Source organism: Cetorhinus maximus, chromosome 4, assembly GCF_964194155.1.
Source record: "Cetorhinus maximus chromosome 4, sCetMax3.hap1.1, whole genome shotgun sequence".
NCBI lineage: Eukaryota > Metazoa > Chordata > Chondrichthyes > Lamniformes > Cetorhinidae > Cetorhinus > Cetorhinus maximus.
This window is the reverse complement of record NC_135882.1, coordinates 49,605,146-49,627,662: the sequence shown is the minus strand read 5'-3', so window position 1 is coordinate 49,627,662 and position 22,517 is coordinate 49,605,146. Positions and strand designations below refer to the sequence as shown.

At 43.3% G+C, this 22,517-nt stretch overlaps 1 protein-coding gene across 6 annotated transcripts in view; it reads right to left on the bottom strand.

Moving 5' to 3' along the window:
* The window catches only part of col15a1b (collagen, type XV, alpha 1b), a 371,940-nt gene that overhangs the window by 156,984 nt on the left and 192,439 nt on the right, over positions 1 to 22,517 (bottom strand). For 5 of the 6 annotated variants that reach the window (XM_078540166.1, XM_078540161.1, XM_078540162.1 and 2 more), the window contains 4 exons: positions 20,801 to 20,827; positions 8,432 to 8,593; positions 7,705 to 7,731; positions 3,206 to 3,268 (listed from right to left, as the gene is read on the bottom strand). In XM_078540166.1, the coding sequence (XP_078396292.1) occupies positions 3,206 to 3,268; positions 7,705 to 7,731; positions 8,432 to 8,593; positions 20,801 to 20,827 (279 nt within the window). Of the gene's footprint in view, positions 1 to 3,205; positions 3,269 to 7,704; positions 7,732 to 8,431; positions 8,594 to 20,800; positions 20,837 to 22,517 lie in introns of all 6 variants that reach the window. The other variant, XM_078540165.1, reaches the window with a different exon arrangement.

Here is a 22,517-nt window from a genome sequence, read left to right as displayed (position 1 = left end):
GGAATAGGCAATTTGGCCCAACAAGTCTATGCTGTTATTTATAGTCTACATGAGCCTCTTCCCACCCCTCTTCAATCTAAACCTATCGGCATAACCTTCTTATTCAGCTTTGCCTTAAATGCATCTAAGTTATTTGCCTCAACGACAGTAAACCTAATTAAAGGGACATGCCAGTGAAGACAGATTCATATACTTCAGAGAATTTTATTAAGCAGGAAAGACAAGTAGTTCTGCAAAAGGAAAACATCCAAGTACACATCATGCTTTTTAATTGGTGTTTCTGTAGAAGCAGGAGGGAGATTAGGATGGAATGATGCTGAATCTCAGACAGACTTAAAATTAAAAGTTTCATTTTGTCGATTAGCAATTATATGTAACAAGAGTGAAACTACAGACATGATAACAAAGTACTGATCTATAGAAAAAGTACTGGCTAAAACAAAAGCTATTGATAAGAGATGAGTGAATTAACTCCTTATCTGGAGTTGTATTTTCATTGTTACATAATTAGACAATGCAGAAATATGTGGATTGTCAAGTGGAAGGAGTAAGAGAAGTGGATTAAAAGAGGGTGTTTATAATAAGTAATAAAAACAGAAAATGCTGGAAATACTTATCAGGTCTGGCAGCGTCTTTGGAGCGATAAGTAAGTTAACAGCAGAATGTTGTCACATCAGACCTTGTCAGAATGGTGGGACCATTTTTGGGTTGAAAACCCAATTTACTAATTTTTGTGCCTCGTGGTTGCTTTATTCCAGAACAAACTAATTATCATCCCGCCTCCAGGTTCCCCAATCACAGAGGGAGGGTGGGAAGACACACCTAAAGCAGCAATGAAGGATCTCTATTTAAAGGGACCTTAGCAAAGCTCGCAATGGCAGTATTATGTGAATGCAGGAAAATAAAATCCAATGTGAGGGTGGTAAGACTTCGGGCGGAATTTTACGGTTCCTCCGGCTGGTGGGATCTTCTGGTCCCGCCGAAGTCAATGGAGTTTTTGAACAGCTTGCCACATTTTCTGGCCCCGCCTCCTGCTGCGAAGGGGCCGTAAAATTCGGTCCCTGCCGCCTGGATGGAAGATGTGGAAAGGCTGCCCCCCGGTTCACAGACTCATCCCTCGGAAGAAGCCTTCGTCCCTAGGGGCGACAGCAGGGGGCTTGCCATCCTCACCAACGGCCTGCAAGTTGCAGAGGCTGTCAGCAGTCAAAGTGTGATGCCGAGGATCTGGATCCAATCCAAAAAAAGGCTCAATGACTTCATGAGGTCCCCCAAAGTGAGTGTCCTTCAACTCTGAGCTGGCAGCCATCACTCTCTCACCTCCTTAATGCTCTCCTGCACAGTACTCCTCTGACTGACATACCTTGCTGTCACACACATTCCTCTCCCTCCAGCCTCCTCCTCAAATCTCCATCTCAATAACATGCTCACTCATCCTAATCTTATTCCCTAGCTTGTAAAGGGGGTCAGCTTGGGGGGTGGGTGGGAAGGTGAGGGTCTAGCCAGCTGACCTATTTTACATGCCCCCACCCACCCGCTGCCCAAAACATACCCGGCAGGGGCATGTAAAATCCAGCCCCACCACTGAGCTGGAAAGATTCTGTCCAATGTTTCAGATGGATGGCCTTCTATCAGAACTTTTAGATGAAAGGTCATTGAGCTGAAATGTTAACCATGTTTCTCTCTCCATGGATACTGTCTGACTTGCTGCGTATTTCCAGCATTTTCTGTTTTTCTTTCAGATTTCCAGCACCTACAGTATTTGTTTTTATACGATGTAGTTGACTTGTAAACAGCTAAGTTACTGAGCTCCGACTGTAAGACATTGAATCTCTAATGACACCATCATTAGGTCTGCTTGTTTAACATTTTAAGCGCATATTTAGAACTAATTGACTTGAGAATTAAATTATAAATATGCAGCCTGATCCTCTTACGTTATGTCAGTAAGTTAGGTTTCTGGAATTTATTTGGTTGAACAGCACTGGACTTTAGAATCACTATCCCAGTAATCAGAGCTAAAATGGACAATGGGATTGTTAGGCTCAAGCAGGCAAAAGGACCCAACCCACAGGGTCACTAAGCAGTGATAGGGCTGTAACATTAAGGCCTGAACATCTGACCTATGCTTCCTTTTAGTAAAGCTCTGAGTCAGACTTCTTAGAATTTAACCTAAATTCAGAAAAATAACTATCATATATATTAGAACAGCTGTAATGTGAATTGAACAATAAAGGATAGCGACAAAGAGGAAGAATGGGTAGAAAAAGGGAGAGCAGAAGAAAATGGTTGAAATGAATGCTCCAAATTGTTCTTCAAAGTGTTTACTCTATTAGTCACAGGTTAATATTACAGGAGCAGCCTACTCCTATCATAATAATTGCTTTATTACTGTCATGTCCTAGCTGGTGAGCAGAAAATATTAATAATTGTTCAGAACAGACGCATCAGTCCCCTTAAGCTGTTGGCAAGTTCAGCATTAATGCAAGAATTTGACCATTTGATATGTAGTCGGCAGTAGGAGGCCAGGGAAGAGACTTGACACTGCATGGTTTAATTTGATCAAGGCACTTCACAGTCATTGCTATCCTGATTTCATTTTCTGCTTTGTCCTTTCTAAGATTAAAATGCACCATCTTACATGCACTTCTTCCACTCCACACTCGTATAGTGGTTATGATACTAGATTAATAATCCAGGGAATAGAATAGAATTTCAATTCACTTTCACTTTGCTGGTATCAGCAGGGCTTTGAAACTATTTTGAAAAATTGCTGGTTCACTACTATCATTCAGGGAAGGAAAGTTACCTCACCTAGTCAGTCTGGCCTATCTGACTCCAGTCCCATGTCAATGTCTTTGACTCTTAACTGACCTTCGAAGTGGCCTAGCAAGCCACTCATGAGTATCAAATTGCCATCAGTTGTTCAGCACGAAGGCTGATCACTGCCTTCCCAGGACAAGTAGGGATGGATAATTTATTTTTATAACATCTCCTGTTCTTATCCAAGGGCATCAAATGTGTGGCAATTCTTAGTTCCAGCAGCCTTTCCTTCCTCCTACAGCATGCAGTTTTTTCAAACCCCTATTGGCATCACTACTTCCAGATTTATCCTTCTCTTTTATCCTCTTCAATTGTGGTCATGTCCTGCCCCATGGACCTTAACCCTTCATTGAAACTGCTCAACAAAAAGAAGCCCTAGACATACCTTTTCGCCTTTAAGACCTTGATCGCCTTTTGTTCCTTTAAATCCCTGAAATCCTTGTTTACCCTGAATTTAAATAAAAAACAAACATGCATTTAAAAACTTAAATATTTATTTATTTTATATTAATAAATAAAATTGCTGAAGAGGAACTTAAAAAGGCCCCTTATCAATCACCAATTTAACCAAAATCCAAAGTGTTCACTTCAATGAAGAATATACACATCACTTCATGATACTGGAAGATTTATAGTCCTTTTGGTGTCAGTTTAACAAATCCAAAAAGACAGTCTCTGTATCTGCCATTATCCTTTTTTTAACTAGGTGCAAATCGGGAATGTTATGATTTTATCTGTCTGCGGGCTTAAGCCCATGGTTCCTCGTACAATGGTGCGCTTTGGCTATCAAGGGAGAACAAGGGAGTTTGGCTTCAACCAGCATAAAGGATGATAAATGGAACCCTGATAATATGTTTGACATTGCTACAAATCCCTAAACTAAGGGATAAGGGCTCAAACCTATACAAGAGAAAATGGACAGACAGTTTAGGTTTACTAACTTTACACGGAGGGTGGTGAATGTGAGGGATGGGACTGCCCAGAGTTGGGTAGATGTTTGAGAAAGTGGATGATTGAGGGGGATTTTTTTGGGGACTGGCCTGATAGATGATAGTGTGTTTTCTAGGCCTGATTTTTTTTCAATATATGTTCCTGTGACTGCAGTGCTCGAAATGGAACAAATTTCTACATTTTTCACCCAAGGTTAGCAGCAGGCATTTTCAGGTCAGGTGTAGCATGAATCTCACTGATCAATATTTGTACCTTTCATAAACTCCATCTCACAAGGACATTATTTTCTCCAGCAATCTCCTTTGAGTTGCTAAATGAAATGATCAACTTCATTCCTTTTAATGATGAGTTATGTGCACTGGTGAGACTTGGACAAAGCTTGCCAAAATTATGGCATAATTTCAGTCATCAAAGAGGAATAGCCCAATTCTCCCATTTTTAATACATTTTCACTTCCCACAATCAAGATTTATCATAGGTATCATTGTTTACAAATCTGGTTGCCTTTGATTCTGCGATACATAATCCTTCAAATCGTGGGCAGGAATTAGAGATAATTGCATAGTAGGAACTGTATGCATAACTGACCTCACCATGACTAGATGAGGACAGGAGTTCTGTCACAAACAGGACAGATCCGCAGCCAGTGAACATCACGATGTATGAGTCAGTAATGTAGACTTCCATACAAGTGAAACGACTGATAACAATGGCACCTGACCTTGCTCTAAGAATGGATAGGGCAATATTTAAACTCAATGTGCAAATGGGAAGCAAGTTTTGGTTGCCAAGGTAATTTCATTTCTAATTTGACCAGCCTCTCTGCAAAATCATTGAATCAGGACAAATGGAGGCCATTCAGCTTATCCGACTGTGTCAGCTCTCAAAAAGGACAATTCATTTAGACACACTTCCCTGCACTTTTAAGACTGTTCTTAAACAAATATAAATCCACTTCCTTTTTAAAATCTATTATGGATTCTGCTTTTGGCAAAGTAATCTGGGGTAGAATTTAACATTCACCACCTGGCAGTAAAATGGTATTCGTGGATTGGCTGCTGTTATAAACCCCGCCCAATTTTGTTCCGTTGACTTCAATGGAAATTTGAAAATGTAACAATACTCCCTTTGTTGTTTTATGATGATATAAAAGTTAATGTACAGGTGGTCAATCTTATTTTCTGGGCTGATTTTGATCAGCTGAGCAGATTAGAGAGGAATTTTCCACATTTCTTATTCCCTTATTGGCCTTGTGCTTCTCTGGATTTTGCATCTCCCAGGATCTTACATAATTGCGAAGTTGGGGTAGGGTGCAAAGTATCTGGTTATGATGCTTCAAGTACCTTGAGAATGGGGCTGGATGATCTTTATCTGTATATTACTTTAGTGACTGACTTACTGACCAGCGGTTTTTCCCATTTACCTTATTACAAACCCACACAATTTAGAACCCCCTCTATTTGATCTCCTTTTAACCTTCTTTGTTCTAAAGAAGACTGCAGCAGTTTCTGTCATCTCTCTGCATAACTAAAGTCTCCGATCCTGGGTATCATCTTAGTGAACCTCTTCTATCCTCTTCTGTGACCTTAACATCCTTCCTTAAACAGAGTACTCAAAAACAGGGTAAACATTTTCAGCTTCCTTGCTCACTAATGGCGCCTAAGCCCTGGTATTAATTTAGTTCCCTTTCTCTGTACCCTCTCCAAAAGGCAGAATGTTCCCACTGTTGTATATTGATTAAAATTAAATACGTTTCTTCAAAGGTACTGAGCCCCATTCTACACAGCTCACCATTGCCCCAGGCATTTACACCCTATCCCCAATCATAGAATTAAGTAAAGTATGTAGCACAGAAAGAAGCCATTAGGCACAACCAGTCCAAGCCGGCATTTATGCTCCAATTGAGCCTCTTCCTATTCTTCCTCATCAAACTCTTATCAGCATAACTCTCTATTCTCTTCTATCTCATGTGCTTGTCTAGCTTTCCCTTAAATGCATTTATACTATTTGCCTCAACTACTCTTGATGGTAGCGAGTTCCACATTCTTACCACTCACTGAATAAATCAGACTTTTTTCTGTATTCCCGGTTTGATTTCTTGCTGACTGTCTTACGTTGTTGGGCTCTTGTTTTGCTCTTCCCTTTATGTGGAAACACTCTCTCTGTGTGCACTCCATAAAAACCTTCTCAACCCTCAGCCTTCTCTTTTCAAGAGAGGAGAGACCCAACCTGTTTAACCTTTCCTGATGGGTATTACCTCACAGTTCTGGTATCACCTTTACAAATCTCTTTTGCACCCTCTCCTGTACCTCTATATCCTTTTTATAAAATGGTTACCAAAACTAAACATAGTGCTCCAAATGTGATCTAACCAAGGTTTGATGTAAGTTTAGCATAACTTCTCCACTTTTCAATTCTTTCCCTCCTAATGCTTGATTTTTATAAAATAGCCTTATTAATCTCCTTCGCTATTTTTAGTAAAATATGCAATCGTACTCCTAGATCTCTTTGTCCCTCTGCCTCATTTAGGTGCTCAGTTTACAAATGTGGCCTCCTTATTTTTCTTACCAAAATGTAATATCTCACACTTATCTATTTATATTGAAATACATTTACCAATTAAATGCCCATCCTGTAAGTTTATTAATATAAACTAAGATCCTCTTTACCTTCCTTACCACTGTCACACACTATGCTGGTCATATTTCAATGACATAATCACCAATATCCCAGATCCCTCTCCTGTGTTGTACCCTGTTATTCCCTTTTCCAAATGTCAGTCTCCCCATCAAACAACATCTGCCACTTGTCAGCCCATTCCCCAAATCTATACAAGTCTCCTACTTTGTTTCACTTGGTTCATGTTATCATCAGCTTCCTTTTTCCAATCATTAGAATTAGACCATTTCAAATCCTAACTCTATCACTAAACCATTACATAGCCAATAATGAGCCCATGCTAATCCATGGAACACCTATTAATCCTTTCACTCCATTCTCAAGCAGCTCCACCCTCAGCAACTTCCTGTTTCCTCTGATTCATTCAATTTCTGATCCACTCCATATTCCCACACCCACTCCTCCACCTTATGGACCATATTCTCATGCGCCACATTGTGAAAAGGTGAGCTAAAATCTAACTATGGGGGCAAAATTTTCAACTTTGGCACAAGCCAGGGACGAGGTCAGTGGTGAGTCTGCAGCACCTGCCCATAAGTTGTTTCAATAGTGCCTGAGCTGTTTTCACACCTAAAACTGACAGGTTACTGCATGCAGCCAGCCATTCTTTGTTGGAAGGGAGAACTGATCGTGAACGGGAGGAAAATGTAAGACGCTGTAGCCTTGCTCCTTCGGGCCCCACATAAATTCCCCATCTCAAAAAACTTCCTTGGCTGTTATTGGAATATTTGCCAGTGGTCCTTTTAGGACTCCTGTTTAGGCCATTCAACGCCTGATTCAACTGGAGCTACTATGTACTGTGTGCTTTGCCCATTCGCACATAAGAGTGGCAGTCAGTGTTCCACAACCAGCATGGAACCTCAGTGAGCATATTTAGACACCTTTCTGTCTGGGCGGAAGTGCTGGGCACCCATTTAAAGGCCTGCCCAGGGAAACTGAATCAGGTAGACTTTGATGTCAAAGGGAATGTCCAAGATACTGACCCAATGTTTGTCTTCTGGTTACTTATTTTACAAGTGAGTTGCAGGTGAGCAGAAGTTGAAAATCATCCCCATTATGTCGAGTGAGCTTCCTCATTCACAAGCTTTATTATCGCTTTGGAGAAAACAAAACTCCGCAATAAGAGCCTCTGTCGCGTGAAGCCGTTATGGAGCATCAAAATCAAAACATTTACCCTTTAGTGTTGTGCACTATTTTCATTTTGTCCCAGCTAATCACCTTCTGGACAATGAATGAGAGAAATGAAACACTTACAGGCAATCCATCTTTTCCAGCTACGCCCTGTAATGAGAAAGTACAGTTAGAAAAAGGTGCTAGATGATCAATCCTACTAAAAGTTTTTTTTTTTATTCATTCAAGGGATGTGGGCTTCACTGGCTAGGCCAGCATTTATTGTCCATCCCTAATTGTCCTTGAGAAGGTGGTGGTGAGCTGCCTTCTTGAACCGCTGCAGCCCATGTGGTGTAGGTACACCCACAGTGCTGTTAGGGAGGGAGTTCCAGGATTTTGACCCAGCGACAGTGAAGGAACGGTGATATATTTCCACGTCAGGATGGTGAGTGGCTTGGAGGGGAACTTCCAGGTAGTGATGTTCCAAAAAGTACACAAAATGTTTCTGTTAGGCCAGTGACACAGTGGTTAAGCATTTTGCCTCACAGGTTTTGATCAAAGTTCGAATTTCAGAAGAGATTACACTGAACGTGGTGCCGTGTAAATGCTACGGTAGCAAATTGTTGTGGAGTTTCATTCTGGCTCGCTAATATTTGAGTTGGCCACTCAAGAGTGCAGCCCGTATCAGTTGGCCATCATTCCTGTTGGCAGCCACGAGCCCCCTGGCGTACACTGCTCTTAAGTAGCATTTGAAACATTGGTTTGAGAGACATTAGGATACTTCAACAACAGGGAATTTTTTTGGTCAAAGTCAGTTAAACAACAGAACTAACAACACAGTGGCATTAAAATCCACCGTTAATTTACTCACTTGTTTACCATCTTTTCCAGGAGGACCCGGTGGGCCTCTTGGCCCTGGTAGACCAGGCTCTACAGGATTAACCTCCCTCACTGTGGGCATGCCGGGAGAACCAGGGATTCCAGGTTCACCTTTGTCGCCCTTGGATCCAGGTGATCCCAGTCCATTTTCACCCTGTAGATAAATCAACAAAAGTCTTTAAATAAGACAAGGGTTAAAAGATCCACTAAGCAGAAACAACAGTAAAGATAATTTAAAAGTTTGATAGATCAGTACATTTATCATATTGTATTGTGTTGTACCGCTTAGTACCTTAGAATCATAGAACCCCCATAATACAGGGGGGGGAGGACTCAGAAATCGGCAGCCCGCCCGCCATATTCAAATAAGTAATCAAGGGTTAAATGGACTTGTTACCAGGCCAATTGACCCTGTTAATATGCTGCCCAGGCCCTAAAATGTTTGCCCTGGGCAGCCAGCCGGGAGCAGGAAGCCCGAGATTTTAAATGGAACCTTCAAAGGGCGGGATGGAAGAAGAATGGTTCACTGTTCAGGGGCTGGCCTTTGCGGATTGGGGTTTTGGGGGCGGGGGGTGGCTGCCATCCCTAGGATCGATTCCCCCTTTCTTCCTTACCACCCCAGCCTTAAACCCAACCCCATCCCCACCCACTCCCCCACCAACCCCCCCTCCCCCGACCAGCTGAAACCCTCGCTGCATAGGGAGCCCTGGGCCTCCTTCGTCTTCTTCTTGCAGCCCCGGCAGCGTCCCTGGTGCTGCTGGGACTAATGGAGCTGCCTATCCAATGTGACGGTGTCACATGAGATGGGACATTTTTTATTTTTCAAAAAAAAGTTTTTATTTTGTTTGTAAAAGCTTTAGGAAACCTCATCCCGCTTGTGGATGAGGTTCCCTAAAAAACGTAAAGGCGGCCTGGCCTTTTCGCCTGCCCGCCAACCATTAGGTTGAACAGGCAGCGTAAAATTCAAGTTAATTACCTGGTTAATGGCCTTAATAGGCCTTTCAATTATCAGCGGGCACCCGAAATATCGCATGAATTCGCGAGAATGTTGGGATTGCTGGATAAGGCAAATGTGAAAGGGGTTAACACTAAAAAAGTATTTTTAAAGTCTTGAGCTCAACAACAGCCTGCATTTATGTAATGCCTTTGAAGTAAAGAAAACACATTCCAAGAAGCTCCACAAAAGCCAAATGGAAAAATGAGCTTTGAGCCAAGAAAGTAGGCCTTCGGAGAGATTAGTCAAAGAGGTGCCTTTTCCAGCTGGTCTTAAAGGAAGAGAGAGGGAGTTGGGGAAATGAAGAGACTTAGAAAGGGAATTCCTGAGTCTGCGACTAGGCAGTTGAAAGCACAGCCGCTACTGGTGGGATGAAGGGAGGGAGAAAGCACAAGAGGAGTGGAGAGTTTGGGAATGGTTGTAGGGCTAGAGATTACAGAGGTAGAGAGAGTTGAGACCATTAAGGGATTTACACACAAAAATGAGAATTTTGAACTTGACGAATCAGTGGATTGGGACTAGGCCTGGGAACAGAGGGGTGAATGGAACTTGCTCCAAATAGGGGCAGCAAAATTTGGATGAGTTTCATGAGGTGGGAACTAGGCAGCCAACAGGAGGAACAACATTGAAATAGTCAATAAAAGCAAAATACTACGGATGCTGGAAATCTGAAAACAGAAAATGCTGGAAAAACTCAGCAAGTCTAGCAGCATATATGGTGAGAGAAACAGAGTTAACGTTTCGAGTCCATGTGACCCTTTTTCTCTCCACAGATGCTGCTAGACCTGCTGAGTGTTTCCAGCATTTTGTGTTTTTGTTTGTGATTGAAATAGTCGAGTCTGGAGTTAAGCATTGGTGACGGTTTCAGACAGCGGCAGAACCAGGCAATTGAAGTAGATGGTGTTTGTGATGGAGAGCATGTGGAATAAGAAGCTCAGTGCAGGATCAGATAGGATTGTGAACACGGTTCAGCCTAAGGCAGTGGCTGGCGAGGAAAATGGAAATTGGCGGCAACAATGCAGAGTTTGTGGTTTCAGTTTCCCCAAAATTTAGCTGGAGATATTCATGGTTCATTCAAGGTCGGTTATTTTAGAAGCAGTCTGACAACACAGAGACAGTGGTGGGGTAGAGAGAGGTAGTGGGGATCTCATCTTTGCACACATAGACGCTGAACCCATACCTGCACATTATATCACCAAGGGACAGTATGTAGATGAGGAAGAGGAAGGAAAATATCCTGAGGGACTCTAGAGGTTATAGCATGGGAAGATAAACCATTGCCAGGGAAAATGAATGTTCTTTACATTGCACTACCAGATTTCAGTATGTTTCAAACACATTTAAGTCTATTAGGTTTCATTAAAGGTGATCCTACACGCCCAGCAGGAAGCTGCACACACAGGGGTCAGAGTATTGTTGCACAGAATGCTCCTGTTATATATCAGCACATTTTTCAGGACATTCAATCATACAATAACACCCTGTAGACTCTGTAGCAATAGGTATCCTTGTCTTAATTATATAACAATGGGAATGTTCCCTCCACTCTTGCATGACCACCTGCACAGAAAATGCTGCACCATTCAGCCTCTTTACTGGTGAATGTCTGTTGGTGGCCTATGCTGCTGATACATGTGCAAGCACTTCATCACATCCCAGTGCTCCCAGCGGAAGCTATACCCACCCAAAGGGTTCCATTTGCTCAATACAGAGCGCGCTCTTCATAGGAGTGCACCTCACTTACCTGTCTAAACAATCTAAAGCAGAGGATAGTCAAGCTTTAACAATGCCTAAGCTTGTAAGGGTACTGCTAGAATTCAACCAGCTACATTCACAGAGCCTGTCAGCAAAACAGACTATAATTTTCCCATTGATTTTCCATTCAGGGCTACTCTACTTCTTAGACCAATGGTTTAGCAGGAGCTGAACGGGAAGAATCACAGCTCTCATTATCAGGACACTGCTCCAGGTTCTGTTAGCTGGCCAAGCGGCTGATTGATTGTCAATGGTACTCAGGATTGCCACGGGGTGCCGAGCTCAGGTAAAAGGTCAACCCAAATATTCCACGGATCTTCCTTCGAGTTACCGTCTCCAGGCATGCCATTGTGGAGGCACATCCATCCCAAAGATGCTTTGCCTAACTCATCCCCAAAGAGAATGATCACTCATTGGTCAACAGGCAACTGATAAGCCTGTGTTTGAGGTCTCACTTATGGGCACTAAGCACCGGGACACTGCTACGAGCAGTGTTTAATTATGTTACTTAGTGCCACTACACCATGACCTCTCTCTCCTTAAGCACTGATATTTCCCTAACTATTAGCAGGAGCCTTGCTATGACCCAGATGATCCCAAATGCAGGAGAGTGGGCCATTTCAAGCTGGGGTCAGAGAGGGAGGTCCGTAGTGCCCACTACTCCTCCACCCCAAGGAGGTGAACCTCATTCAACACATCTTCCATCAGTTTCCCATACCCTTTATTTTTTCATTTCCAGCCAACAATATTCTTTATTTAAACATCCTGCCCCCTGAAGCTTTTATAACCAGGCTAATTATTTCCTTAGATTTGCATCTTTGCACAATGTATATTTCTTTAAAACAAATTTGGACTAGCAGTTGTAGAGTGAGGACTGGTTTTGTTTGCAGAGTGTCTCTGTCTTGATAACCACAGCAAGTTAACTCGTCGTTTCCCATTGTTACGTCAAAGAAAACACTCAGGTTTGTTGTTTTATTTTCTGACCCTGCAGACTAGGGGCTCTCCACCTTTTTGCTTCTGTGGCTGCCCCCTCCAGTATTAAAAAAAATTCTACAGGCCCCTTTGTAATGCAAAGCAAATATCTTTTCTGCATAAAAATTATACAACTAAACATATATATTTAATATTACCTTTGTCTTGCTTGCTTAATGTGAAACTAAATGGAGAGCAAAACTTCCAGTGTATGAAAATACCGTCCCACTCAGCCCAAAATAAATGTGCTGGATCAGAGAGCACACTAGAAAATTGACTCCTTCACATGCAATTGTGCACAGAGTCGGCTGTTTTTCAGGCAGTGCCTGAGCTGCATGGGGCATGGCTGCCTTTGTGACAGAGCATGAAGGGTTCATGGGAGCTCCAGTGTGGCCAATGTTTAACATATTCCAGACATTCGTGCGTCAACAGCACCTACTTGATTGCTCCCAGCATGCCACTGCCTCATGTCACAAAGCCAGCAGTGCACTGATTAGACAATATTATTGTATCTCAAAGAGAAAGTCAGACATTTCGGCCCTTTTTCTACTTAGGCTCAGAGGATTTTTTGAACCAGGCCCTATTTATGTTTAGTGTCATTTTAATTTCAAAATGAATTTAGTTCCTCTTTAGTTCTCGGCATCTTATTTTTAATCCCCCTCATCGCCAGCCACAGCAGGAGGATGCTATAGTGGTGATTCATCCCCTCTCAACCAACCTCTGACACATCAGCCAGGGAGGCTGCGGATGGCCTACAGTGATTGAGAGGGGAAGGATGTGCAGAGCATGCTGGCCTCCACTGTGTGCCTCAGCTTCAATGCTGCACTGTGGGTAGAAGACCAGGCTATAGTGGCATGGCTGTCATGGGGAGGGGCAGCCTGAATCCTGCAAATGGAGCCTTTGCAAATGGCACAGGGGTGGTGGGGAGGATATTGTGCCTAAGTTTTCGGCACAGTAGAGAACAAAGTCATTTTTTGGTGTTTTATTACAATACTTTGATATATTCTCACCGAGACCTGCTCTGCATATCATATTCCTTTTAATTAATTTTTAAGTCAAAGCATAGGTCACATTAAATATTGAATACTTTCCACGATTGGAGGATCTCAAACATTCTGTGTCTGAAGTGCATGAATAGTTCATTGAGTTGCAGCTTGAATTTTTACAGATCTAAGATGAAATAACATCACTGTGGGTCCAATGTTTCCTTGGGCCCCAATTGTTTACTCTGATTAATGCTCATTTTGAGTTTGGGCATATTCAATTGTTTACACTGATTAATACTCATTTTGAGTTTGGGCATATTCAATTGAGTTTATGAGGATAGTCAATGTTTCTCGAAGAACAACAAAACGCGCGCAACACCTGGGCTCCACTGCAGAGCACGGTCCAGATTTTAGATCCATTAGATACTGGATTTCTGCCTGGACCAGGGACCCCAGACACCTACATGGTCCTAACACAATCTCTAGCACAGTCAGCAGGAACAGCTTTCGTGTCACCTGCCCATAGTTCATACCGAGAGGCCTGAGTCATTCTGAGGCCTTGTTTCTATACTGCTGGCAAGACATGAGCACAGGTCTGGTGCTAACAGGCAAGCTACTGGAAGGGGGAATGGAATAGGCCAGTGACTCAAACACTGAGTCAAACCTGACATTTTACCTAGTGGGGGCAGGGTAGGGGATAGGGGATAGATGGGAGGAAGCAATCATGATAAGTGGGAGTACAGATGGGATGGCAGTGGGCTTCTGCTGGGCTCACACAAATGTAACCCTCACCTCCCCCAAACCCAAAAGGTCCCATGAGGAATGCTTACTGTTTGGTATGAATGGGCAGAATGTGCATGATGCATGACTCCCTTCCTAACAGCACAGTGAGTGCAACCACACCACATGGACTGCAGTGATGCCAGAAGGCAGCTCACCGCCACCTTCTCAAGGGCAATTAGGGATGGGCAACAAATGCTGGCCCAGCCAGCGAAGCCCACATCCCATAGAAGAAGAAAAAAATGCATGATTCACGCATCAATACCTCGAGGTTGTGTCGCGGGTCTAGGCATGACAGAGTGTGCTACAAATATGCTTCCACATGCAACTGGCAGCAGCCACACAACCGCCGGTAAACCCTAATGATGTGTAACAATATCTGTAATAAGGAAAGCAGCAGCAGCTCAAATCAGGGAATACGGGCTAAACTGATTCAAACACATGCCCACTTGGCTGTGAGTGTCATCTTTTTTCGAACTCTTTGGAAAGTGTAGCAATCTTGGAGTTGGTCCTTTTTCCCATTTATGGCAAGCTCTGTTGCTCACTCCATGCGTGAAACTAACAATGCACTTCCGTTCTTTGTCAAACTTGAGAAATAAAAAGAAACACAGAAGGTTAGCATGCAGGTGCAGCAAGTAATTAAGAAGGCAAATGGAATTTTGGCCTGTATTGCTAGGGGGTTGGAGTTTAAAAATAGGGAAGTCTTGTTACAACTGTACAGGGTGAGGCTGCACCTGGAATACTGTGTACAGTTTTGGTCCCCGTATTTAAGAAAGGATATACGAGCATTGGAGGAAGTTCAAAAGAGATTCACTAGGCTGATTCCTGGGATGAAGGGGTTGACTTATCAAGAACAGCTAAACAGGTTAGGCCTTTATTCATTAGAGTTTAGGAGAATGAAGGCTGATCTTATTGAAATGTACAAGATTCTGAGGGGGCTTGACAGGGTAGATATTGAGAAGATGTTTCCACTAGTGGGGGAATCTCAAACTAGGGGACATGGTTACAGAATAAGGGGACACTCATTTAAAGTTGAGATGCGAAGGAATTTCTTCTCTCAGAGGGTAGTGAATGTTTGGAATTCTCTACCTCAGAGAGTTCTGGAGGCTAGATCACCGAAAGTATTTAAAGAGGAGGTAGATAGATTTTTTAAATGTCGGGGTGTTGAGGGCTATGAGGAGCTGGCACGAAAGAGGAGTTGAGGCCTGGGGCAGGTCAGCCATGATCTTATTGAATGGCGGGGCAGGCTTGAGGGGCCGGATGGCCTGCTCCTGCTCCTATTTCTTACGTTCTTATGGATGGTCCTTACTCTGGAACTTAACTTACGACCCAAAGAAATACGGGAAAGTAAACTGTGAGGAGGGTGCAAAGAGAATGCAAAAGGATTTAGATGGGTTAAGTGAATGGCCAAGAAGAAATATCACATGGACAAATGTGAAGGTGTCCACTTTGGTAGGAAAAATAGAAAGGCCTAATATTTTTTGATGGAGAGAGACTGGGAAATATTGATATTCAGAGAGATCTGGATGTCCTTGTACGCAAACCAAAGGATGCCAACATGCAGGTACAGCAGGAAATTAAGAAAGCAAATAATTTCTTAGCTTTTATTGCAAAGGGATTGAAGTATAGGAGTTAAGTAATCTTCCTGCAATTATATAGGGCCTTGATGAGGCCACATCCGGAGTATTGTGTGCAGTTTTATTCAAAGAAGGATGTATTTGCCTGAGAGGGAGTTCAACAAAGATTCACTGATACATGAGATGGAAGGATTGTCCTATGAAGAGAGATTGAGCAGGTTTGGCCTCTGTTCCATGGAGTTCCCTGCTCAAAGCTCACCCGTATCTTATAACTTCATTGTTTCCCACAGTGCATCTTGCCAGACACCAATCTGCCCACTTTGAAGCTAGCTGTGATTCGCTCGGGGGAAACCTAAGATTCACAGCAGACTAAAAGCTTAGCTAATTCCCAATCATCTCGCAGCACGGAGACTGGGCCAGAATCTTCCAGCCCCCGCTGCTCCCCATGGCGGGTTCCCCCACACTACTGAAATCTCTGTTCACGCCGGCCGGCCAGAAGATCCCAATGGCGCGAGGAGCTGGAAAATTCTGGCCAGGATCACAAGCAAAGCACTGAAAAGTTGTTTGACTTAGTAAAAAGCCAAGGATATACAGTCAGCTCTCAACGTGAGGGTATTAAACGTTGCTGTTATGTATCTGATAGCTGGGGTTGCCTGTTGGTGTCAACCAAAAGTGGTAACACTCTTACCTCAGACTCAGGAAGTCGGGGTTCAAGCTCCATGCCAGAGACTTGCATACACAATCTAGGCTGACATTGTAGTGCAGTACTGAGGGAGTGCTGCATTGCCAGAGGTGTCATTTCTTGGATGTGATGTTAAACAACGGATTATTTTTCCTCTCAGTTGGATGTCTAAGATTCTAAGGCATTATGTGAAGGAGCTCAGGGGAGTTCTCCTTAGAGTCCTGGCCAAAACTTATTCCTCGCTAATGGATGTGAGAGTTGGACTCTGAAGAAAGAGGATGAGGGGAGCTTTTGAAATGAGGTTCTGGTGAGTTTGCTCAGAATCAGCTGAATGGACAGAAAGACGAATGAGTGGGTTAGATCAAGAGTAGAAGATCAGGAGTCAAAGATGTTGCCAAGTGCAGTTAGAGAGAGAAAGTTAGCCAAGTACAGACATTGGAAACAAAGACCCAAGAGACTTGTCCAGGAAACAATAGAAGGAGAAATTGAAGGTAAAAATGGATGAGGATGAAGAAAAATTGGATGGGTGGATGGCATAGAGACGTGGACTGAGGGAGGCTTGAAAAAAGCCAGGGAAGAAGGAAGGCAATGCCAACGGCCCCAATAAGGCTATGGTGAAAAAGAACGAATGAATTTCAGTTACAATATTGCTTTCCATTATCTCACGGTACATCTGTCTCATTGCTGTTAGTGGGAGCTTGCTGTATGCCAACAGGCTACTGTGTTTACTACATTACAACAGTGACTACACTAAAGTATTTCATTCACGATAAAGCGCTTTGGGTCTTCAGGCTGTGGAAACATGTAAATGTAAGTTTGTCCTTTCTAAAGCCTCAAGGCTACCCTTTTCCTGTAGCCAATTATCCTCCTCCAATGAAACTTGGTCTGTTGCCTGTGGTCTTTTCTCTCCCTCACCAATTTTCTCCATCTAGTCTTTCCCCTGAGCCCAGTACCTGAAGTCGCTGCAGAAACACAGTTGCACGGCTGACAATCAACAGCTGCTACAAAGTCACCATTACTCATGGGTAAATCTTAATGATGAGCGTTGTAGGTTTATATCCTTAGCTGATGCCTGTCCAAACATATCCTTTCAAAAGGGGCCACTGGCATGGCTGGGGCCCAGCGCACACCATTCATGTTTAATTCTACAGAGATTATGAGGGCAGGGTTGCCTGCACTCAAGCCCGCTGGGCTCCACTTCCATTTTTCTCTTGCAGCACCTGACATTGGGGGGAGGTGAGGAAAAATGAATGCAAGAACCAGCCCCTCATTAAATTCATACAGAATGTAACTAAAGCAGAGGATTTCATCGTAGCCCACTGTAGATTATCACTGATGCTGTCAGGCAGCCCTTTGAGTCCTCACCCCGTGGTTGTAGTTTAGGAATGCTACTCTTATACCTTCACCAACAGCACTTTTTATTCATCAAAGAGAGTTATGTATAACGTGGGAGATTGATAAGTTTCTGTTGTTAGCTTCAGGGGATGGGGAGGAGTGCAAACGGAACAAGCCAATGCCCTTGCGTCATGTCAATGAGCTGTGAGACTCGACTGTTGCATTGCCAAGCCAAGCTGAGCCTCAGGGTCTTCTGTCTGCATGACTTCCCTAGAGTACCAATGTAACTGATCAAACTGTCTCCCTTTAAATAACACCATGTGATCTCCATGAAGATATACTGATCACATAGAGTGAAAACTGTTTCCTTGAATAGTTTCTCAGAGTATTCCACCTTATTTGACCTTCTTCGAACGTAAGGAGTATTGATGACAGCAAGTAAGGGGTTGGCATCAAGAATCATGTATAGAGCTGGATGGAGGAAGAGTAAGAAAGAAAGTACCTGAGTTTATATAGCATCATTCACATCCTCAGGATGCCCAAAGCACCTCACTGCACAGTCACTGTCGTAAAATAGAGAAGTGCAACAGCCAATTTATGCACAGCAAGCTCCCGCAGAGGGCAATGAGAAAAATGACCAGATCATCATTTTCAGTGACGTTGGATGAGGGATAAATATGGCCAGGACATTGGAGAAACCTCCCTGCTCTTCATTGAATGCTGCCGTGGGACTTTTTATTGTCAGCTGAGAAGGTAGTCAGAGCCATGGTTTAATGATTCATCCAAAAGATTGGACTTATAACAGTGCAGCACTCCCTCAATACTGGAGCAGCAACCTAGATTTTGTGCTCAAGTCTCAGGATGGGACTTGAACCCACAACCATCTGACTGAGAGATGAGAATGTTACCACTGAGCTAAAGGCAAAGACATGATGTGGTGGACAGAGGCACAGACATTGACTGCGTTGGAGAAGGCAAGTTCTAGTATATTGGCACTGACTCCCTGCATCTACTTGAAAAATTTTGAATTTTTAAAAAAGTGTCAGTGCCAATTTTTTGCTTGTCTAGAAAGAGTAATATACAATGAAAAAAAATCAGGAGTATCTGTAATTTTGGTGCTGAATTATCTCTTACCATACCATTCTTTCACGACATTATGAAAGGTAATACATTTCTGGGATGCAGCATCCGCTGCCACTAGAGGGAGCTCCATCCAGTAGTTACAGTGAGGCCTTAACTAGACTCTGAGAGCCTCCAGCAGGAGAACGCTGGTATTACAGCATAATATTCAATGTAGCTATTAGAACCTGACCCTTTTTATTTTTAAAACGCCAACGTCGTGTTCCCAAGGAAAAGAATGCCCAACAGCATGAGAATAGGTTAGAATCAGTGCAATAATCTCTGCAGTAATGCCCAATTTATTAAGGTTGAAGCAGTAGAAAGCCCTTTGAGCATTGCTTGCACTGCTCTTTGTCCTACCATTTGAGCCATGATGGAGGTACTTGGGTCTGTCAGGGATCCATGTTCTAGTGACTAGATCCACAGGCTGGAAGTAAAAAGGGGTGAGTCTAAAACATTACCATTTATGATTCACTGCTGCCTGCCAGCTAGAGGAAAAGTAAGTGTGTAAGATCATATAGCGCCTTTCAGCAACATCCCAAAGCACTTCACAGTCAATTAGGCACTTTTAAAGTCTAGTCACTGTTGTAAAGTAGGAAAAGCTGCAGCCAATTTGCGCACCATAAGCTCCCACAAACATTAGCCAACCGTCTAATCTGTTTTAGTGATGTTGGTTGGGGAATAAATATTGGCCAAGGCACTGAGAGAGCTTCCCTACTCCTACTTGAATTAGTGCTGTGGGATTTTTGATGTCAAAGAAAACTTATACAATTTTTTGAGTGGCCTCATGATTTGCTCCTGGATGGTTCGCAGCCACGTCCAGGAGATTAGTCTTCAGGACAAAAACGGAGATTGGCAACCCTAATAGTGATTTAGAATATGAGCAGTCACCAGGAAAGGCCCATTAGGCCTAACACGCCTGTACAACTGGCTGCTGGCTCCTATGGCAAATGTTGATTCACTGAACTCCTAAAAACGAGAGCTGGACCTGTTATGGCTGCGGACAGATTCTCTCATACAAAGGAAGGAACTCGTAACGTTAGTCAGGGCCAGGGTAATCTCCCTCATTAGTTTTGATCAGCTAAAGGGATGAAGAGGAATTTTACAGTTTTTTCCCCCCTTGAAAGGGTTGGGTTTTTAATCAAGCTTTGCCCTCTCCCAAAAGATTACATGGCTCCGGGTGGGAAGTGTGATGCCTAAGATATCACAACTGTACAGAACAGGCAGGACCAGTACGCTTTTACCTGAGCACCATTTTTCATTTGTACAACTGCCCTTTTCGAAAAGAGCAACTGTACCTGTTCACCATCCCATTTTACTGCTCACCTTACTGTTCAATGAGTTATGTCTACAAAAGCGAACTATCCTCTCTCCAAACTGTTCCAATGAAGTACAACAGACAGGCGAGGACTAGACATTTTATAGCTTTTTGGCCTTAACACTGAGCTCAATAACTTTAGGTCTTAACACAAATGCTGGTCCCCAAGGATGGCTGCGTCAAAGCCAGTCGGAATGGAGGATGTGAGGGCTGCTGCCCAATCGGTACACAGCCACTAGGATGATCTGCACATCCTGGGCTCCACCCACCTTTCTGCTGTCACGTTCCCAGGCAATGGGTGCCTCCTCTTCTGCCAGATTTTCAATACTTCCCTCATCCTCTGCTGTTCGACTGTAACCATCTGCACCTCCTCTGGACCCATATTATCTTTCTTTACACATTCCATTCCCAACCACTTTTGCCTTCCACCATTATCACTTTTGTCATTTCATAATTTCTGCCCTCCTCTGCCCCTTTTCTCTTCCCCTGCACACCACCCCCACCACTTTCCCCTGGCTTTGCACTTATTTAAAAGCTGTTCATTCCTTTACATCTTCCAGTTCTGATGAAAGGTCATCGACCTGAAACGTTAACTCTGTTTTCCACCCTCATAGATGCTGCCGGAGCTGCTGAGTACGTCCAGTATTTTCTGTTTTTATTATAGTTGTCTCTTTAACCTGTTTATGTTTCAACCTTGGACTGTGTTTCACAGTGCAACATGTAACCGGTGTCACTAGACACTACTGAGCAGATTTTACAAATCGCAGTCCAAGTGCAGAGCTTAGCTTGCCAGCAGTTTCATATCTACGTCATTTGAATATATGGTATTAAACATCCACATACCTTACTTCCTGGCTCACCCTTTTCACCCTTTTCACCCTAAACAGGAAGAGAACAATTATTGTCAGCTGTAAAATCCCATCAGGTCAGCCAGTGTATACACAACATGATGTACATAACCTGTAACTAACGTCAGAGATGGACCCTGACTGCAAAAAGGCCTAAAAGTAGGGACAGAGACCCTCGTACAGAGAGACCCTTGTACAGAGAGACTTTAGTACAAAGAGACCCTCATAGAGAGACCCTTGTGCAGCAAAGTGACCATACAGCAAGGCCTTCACATGCAGCGGGAGCCTCATAGAGAGCCCCTCATATAGAGAGCCCCTCACACAGAGACATCCTTGTACAGAAAGACCCTCATTCCGAGAGACCTTCATACTGAGAGACCTTTGTACAAGGAAATGCTTGTGCAATGCACTAATTATATGAAGATTTTCACTCCATTCATTTTCATAGGATAAACGCTGCACACTGTGCTTCCGTTATCTGTGTTAAGTGGATGAGGCCCATCTCCTTCACTCCACCTTTGGGAAATCATTCCTCTATTTATCTATGAAACATCATTTAATTTACCATTTCATAAACTCAGCTGCATCCTTCAATCTTCATATGAGGTGATTATTTTTTTGTCATTAAATCCTTTCCATTTATGTCTAAAACCCCCTATTGAATGATTTAGGGTCTAGCTGTTTGGGTTAACATTCCACTGTATGCTTCAATTACATCCTCTCGACAGTCACCCAGTTTGGATTATCATTTTCTGAAATGTGCGAGCTGTTATATTATCTCTAGCCCCTTGCTGTCTGAGCAAATAACATTATTATCAACTCCTACACAATCCACGAATATCCCTTCAGCTGAATCACTCAAGAAATGAAGTATATGGATCTCACTTGACCCTCTCAACATACTGGCTTTCCTCCCACTTCCCCTCGTTTGGAATATCTTATTCTCTATGTTCTCAGTTTTGTTTCAATGTTTTTAAGACAGCTTCACAAAGGCAACTAGGAGTGCACAATAAATATTAACCTTGCCACCTACATCCACATACCGAAAAATGTTAAAGAAATGTTTAGATTCTCTTTAAAGAGGATTAAACTGATATATTGTGTATGTTAGGGGGTGACTCTTAATGCCCTCAGGGCAACCATGGGAAGGGCAAAAAATGCTGGCTTGCCAGCGACACTCAAATCCTGACAATGAGCAATGATTAGAGGAGGGGATGCAGAGGAGATTCACCAGGATGTTGCCTGGGATGAAACATTTAAGTTATGAAGAGAGGTTGGATAGACTTGGGTTGTTTTCGTTGGAGCAGAGAAGACTGAGGGGCACCCTGATCGAGGTGTACAAGATTATGAGGGGCATGGACAGGGTGGATAGGGAGCAGCTGTTCCCCTTAGTTGAAGGGTCAGTCATGAAGGGACACAAATTCAAGGTGAGGGTCAGAAGGTTTAGGGGGGATGTGAGGAAAAACTTTTTTACCCAGAGGGTGGTGACGGTCTGGAATGCGCTGCCTGGGAGGGTGGTAGAGGCGGGTTGCCTCACATCCTTTAAAAAGTACCTGGATGAGCACTTGGCACGTCATAACATTCAAGGCTATGGGCCAAGTGCTGGTAAATGGGATTAGGTAGGTAGGTCAGGTGTTTCTCACGTGTCGGTGCAGACTCGATGGGCCGAAGGGCCTCTTCTGCACTGTATGATTCTGTGATTAACAGCATTA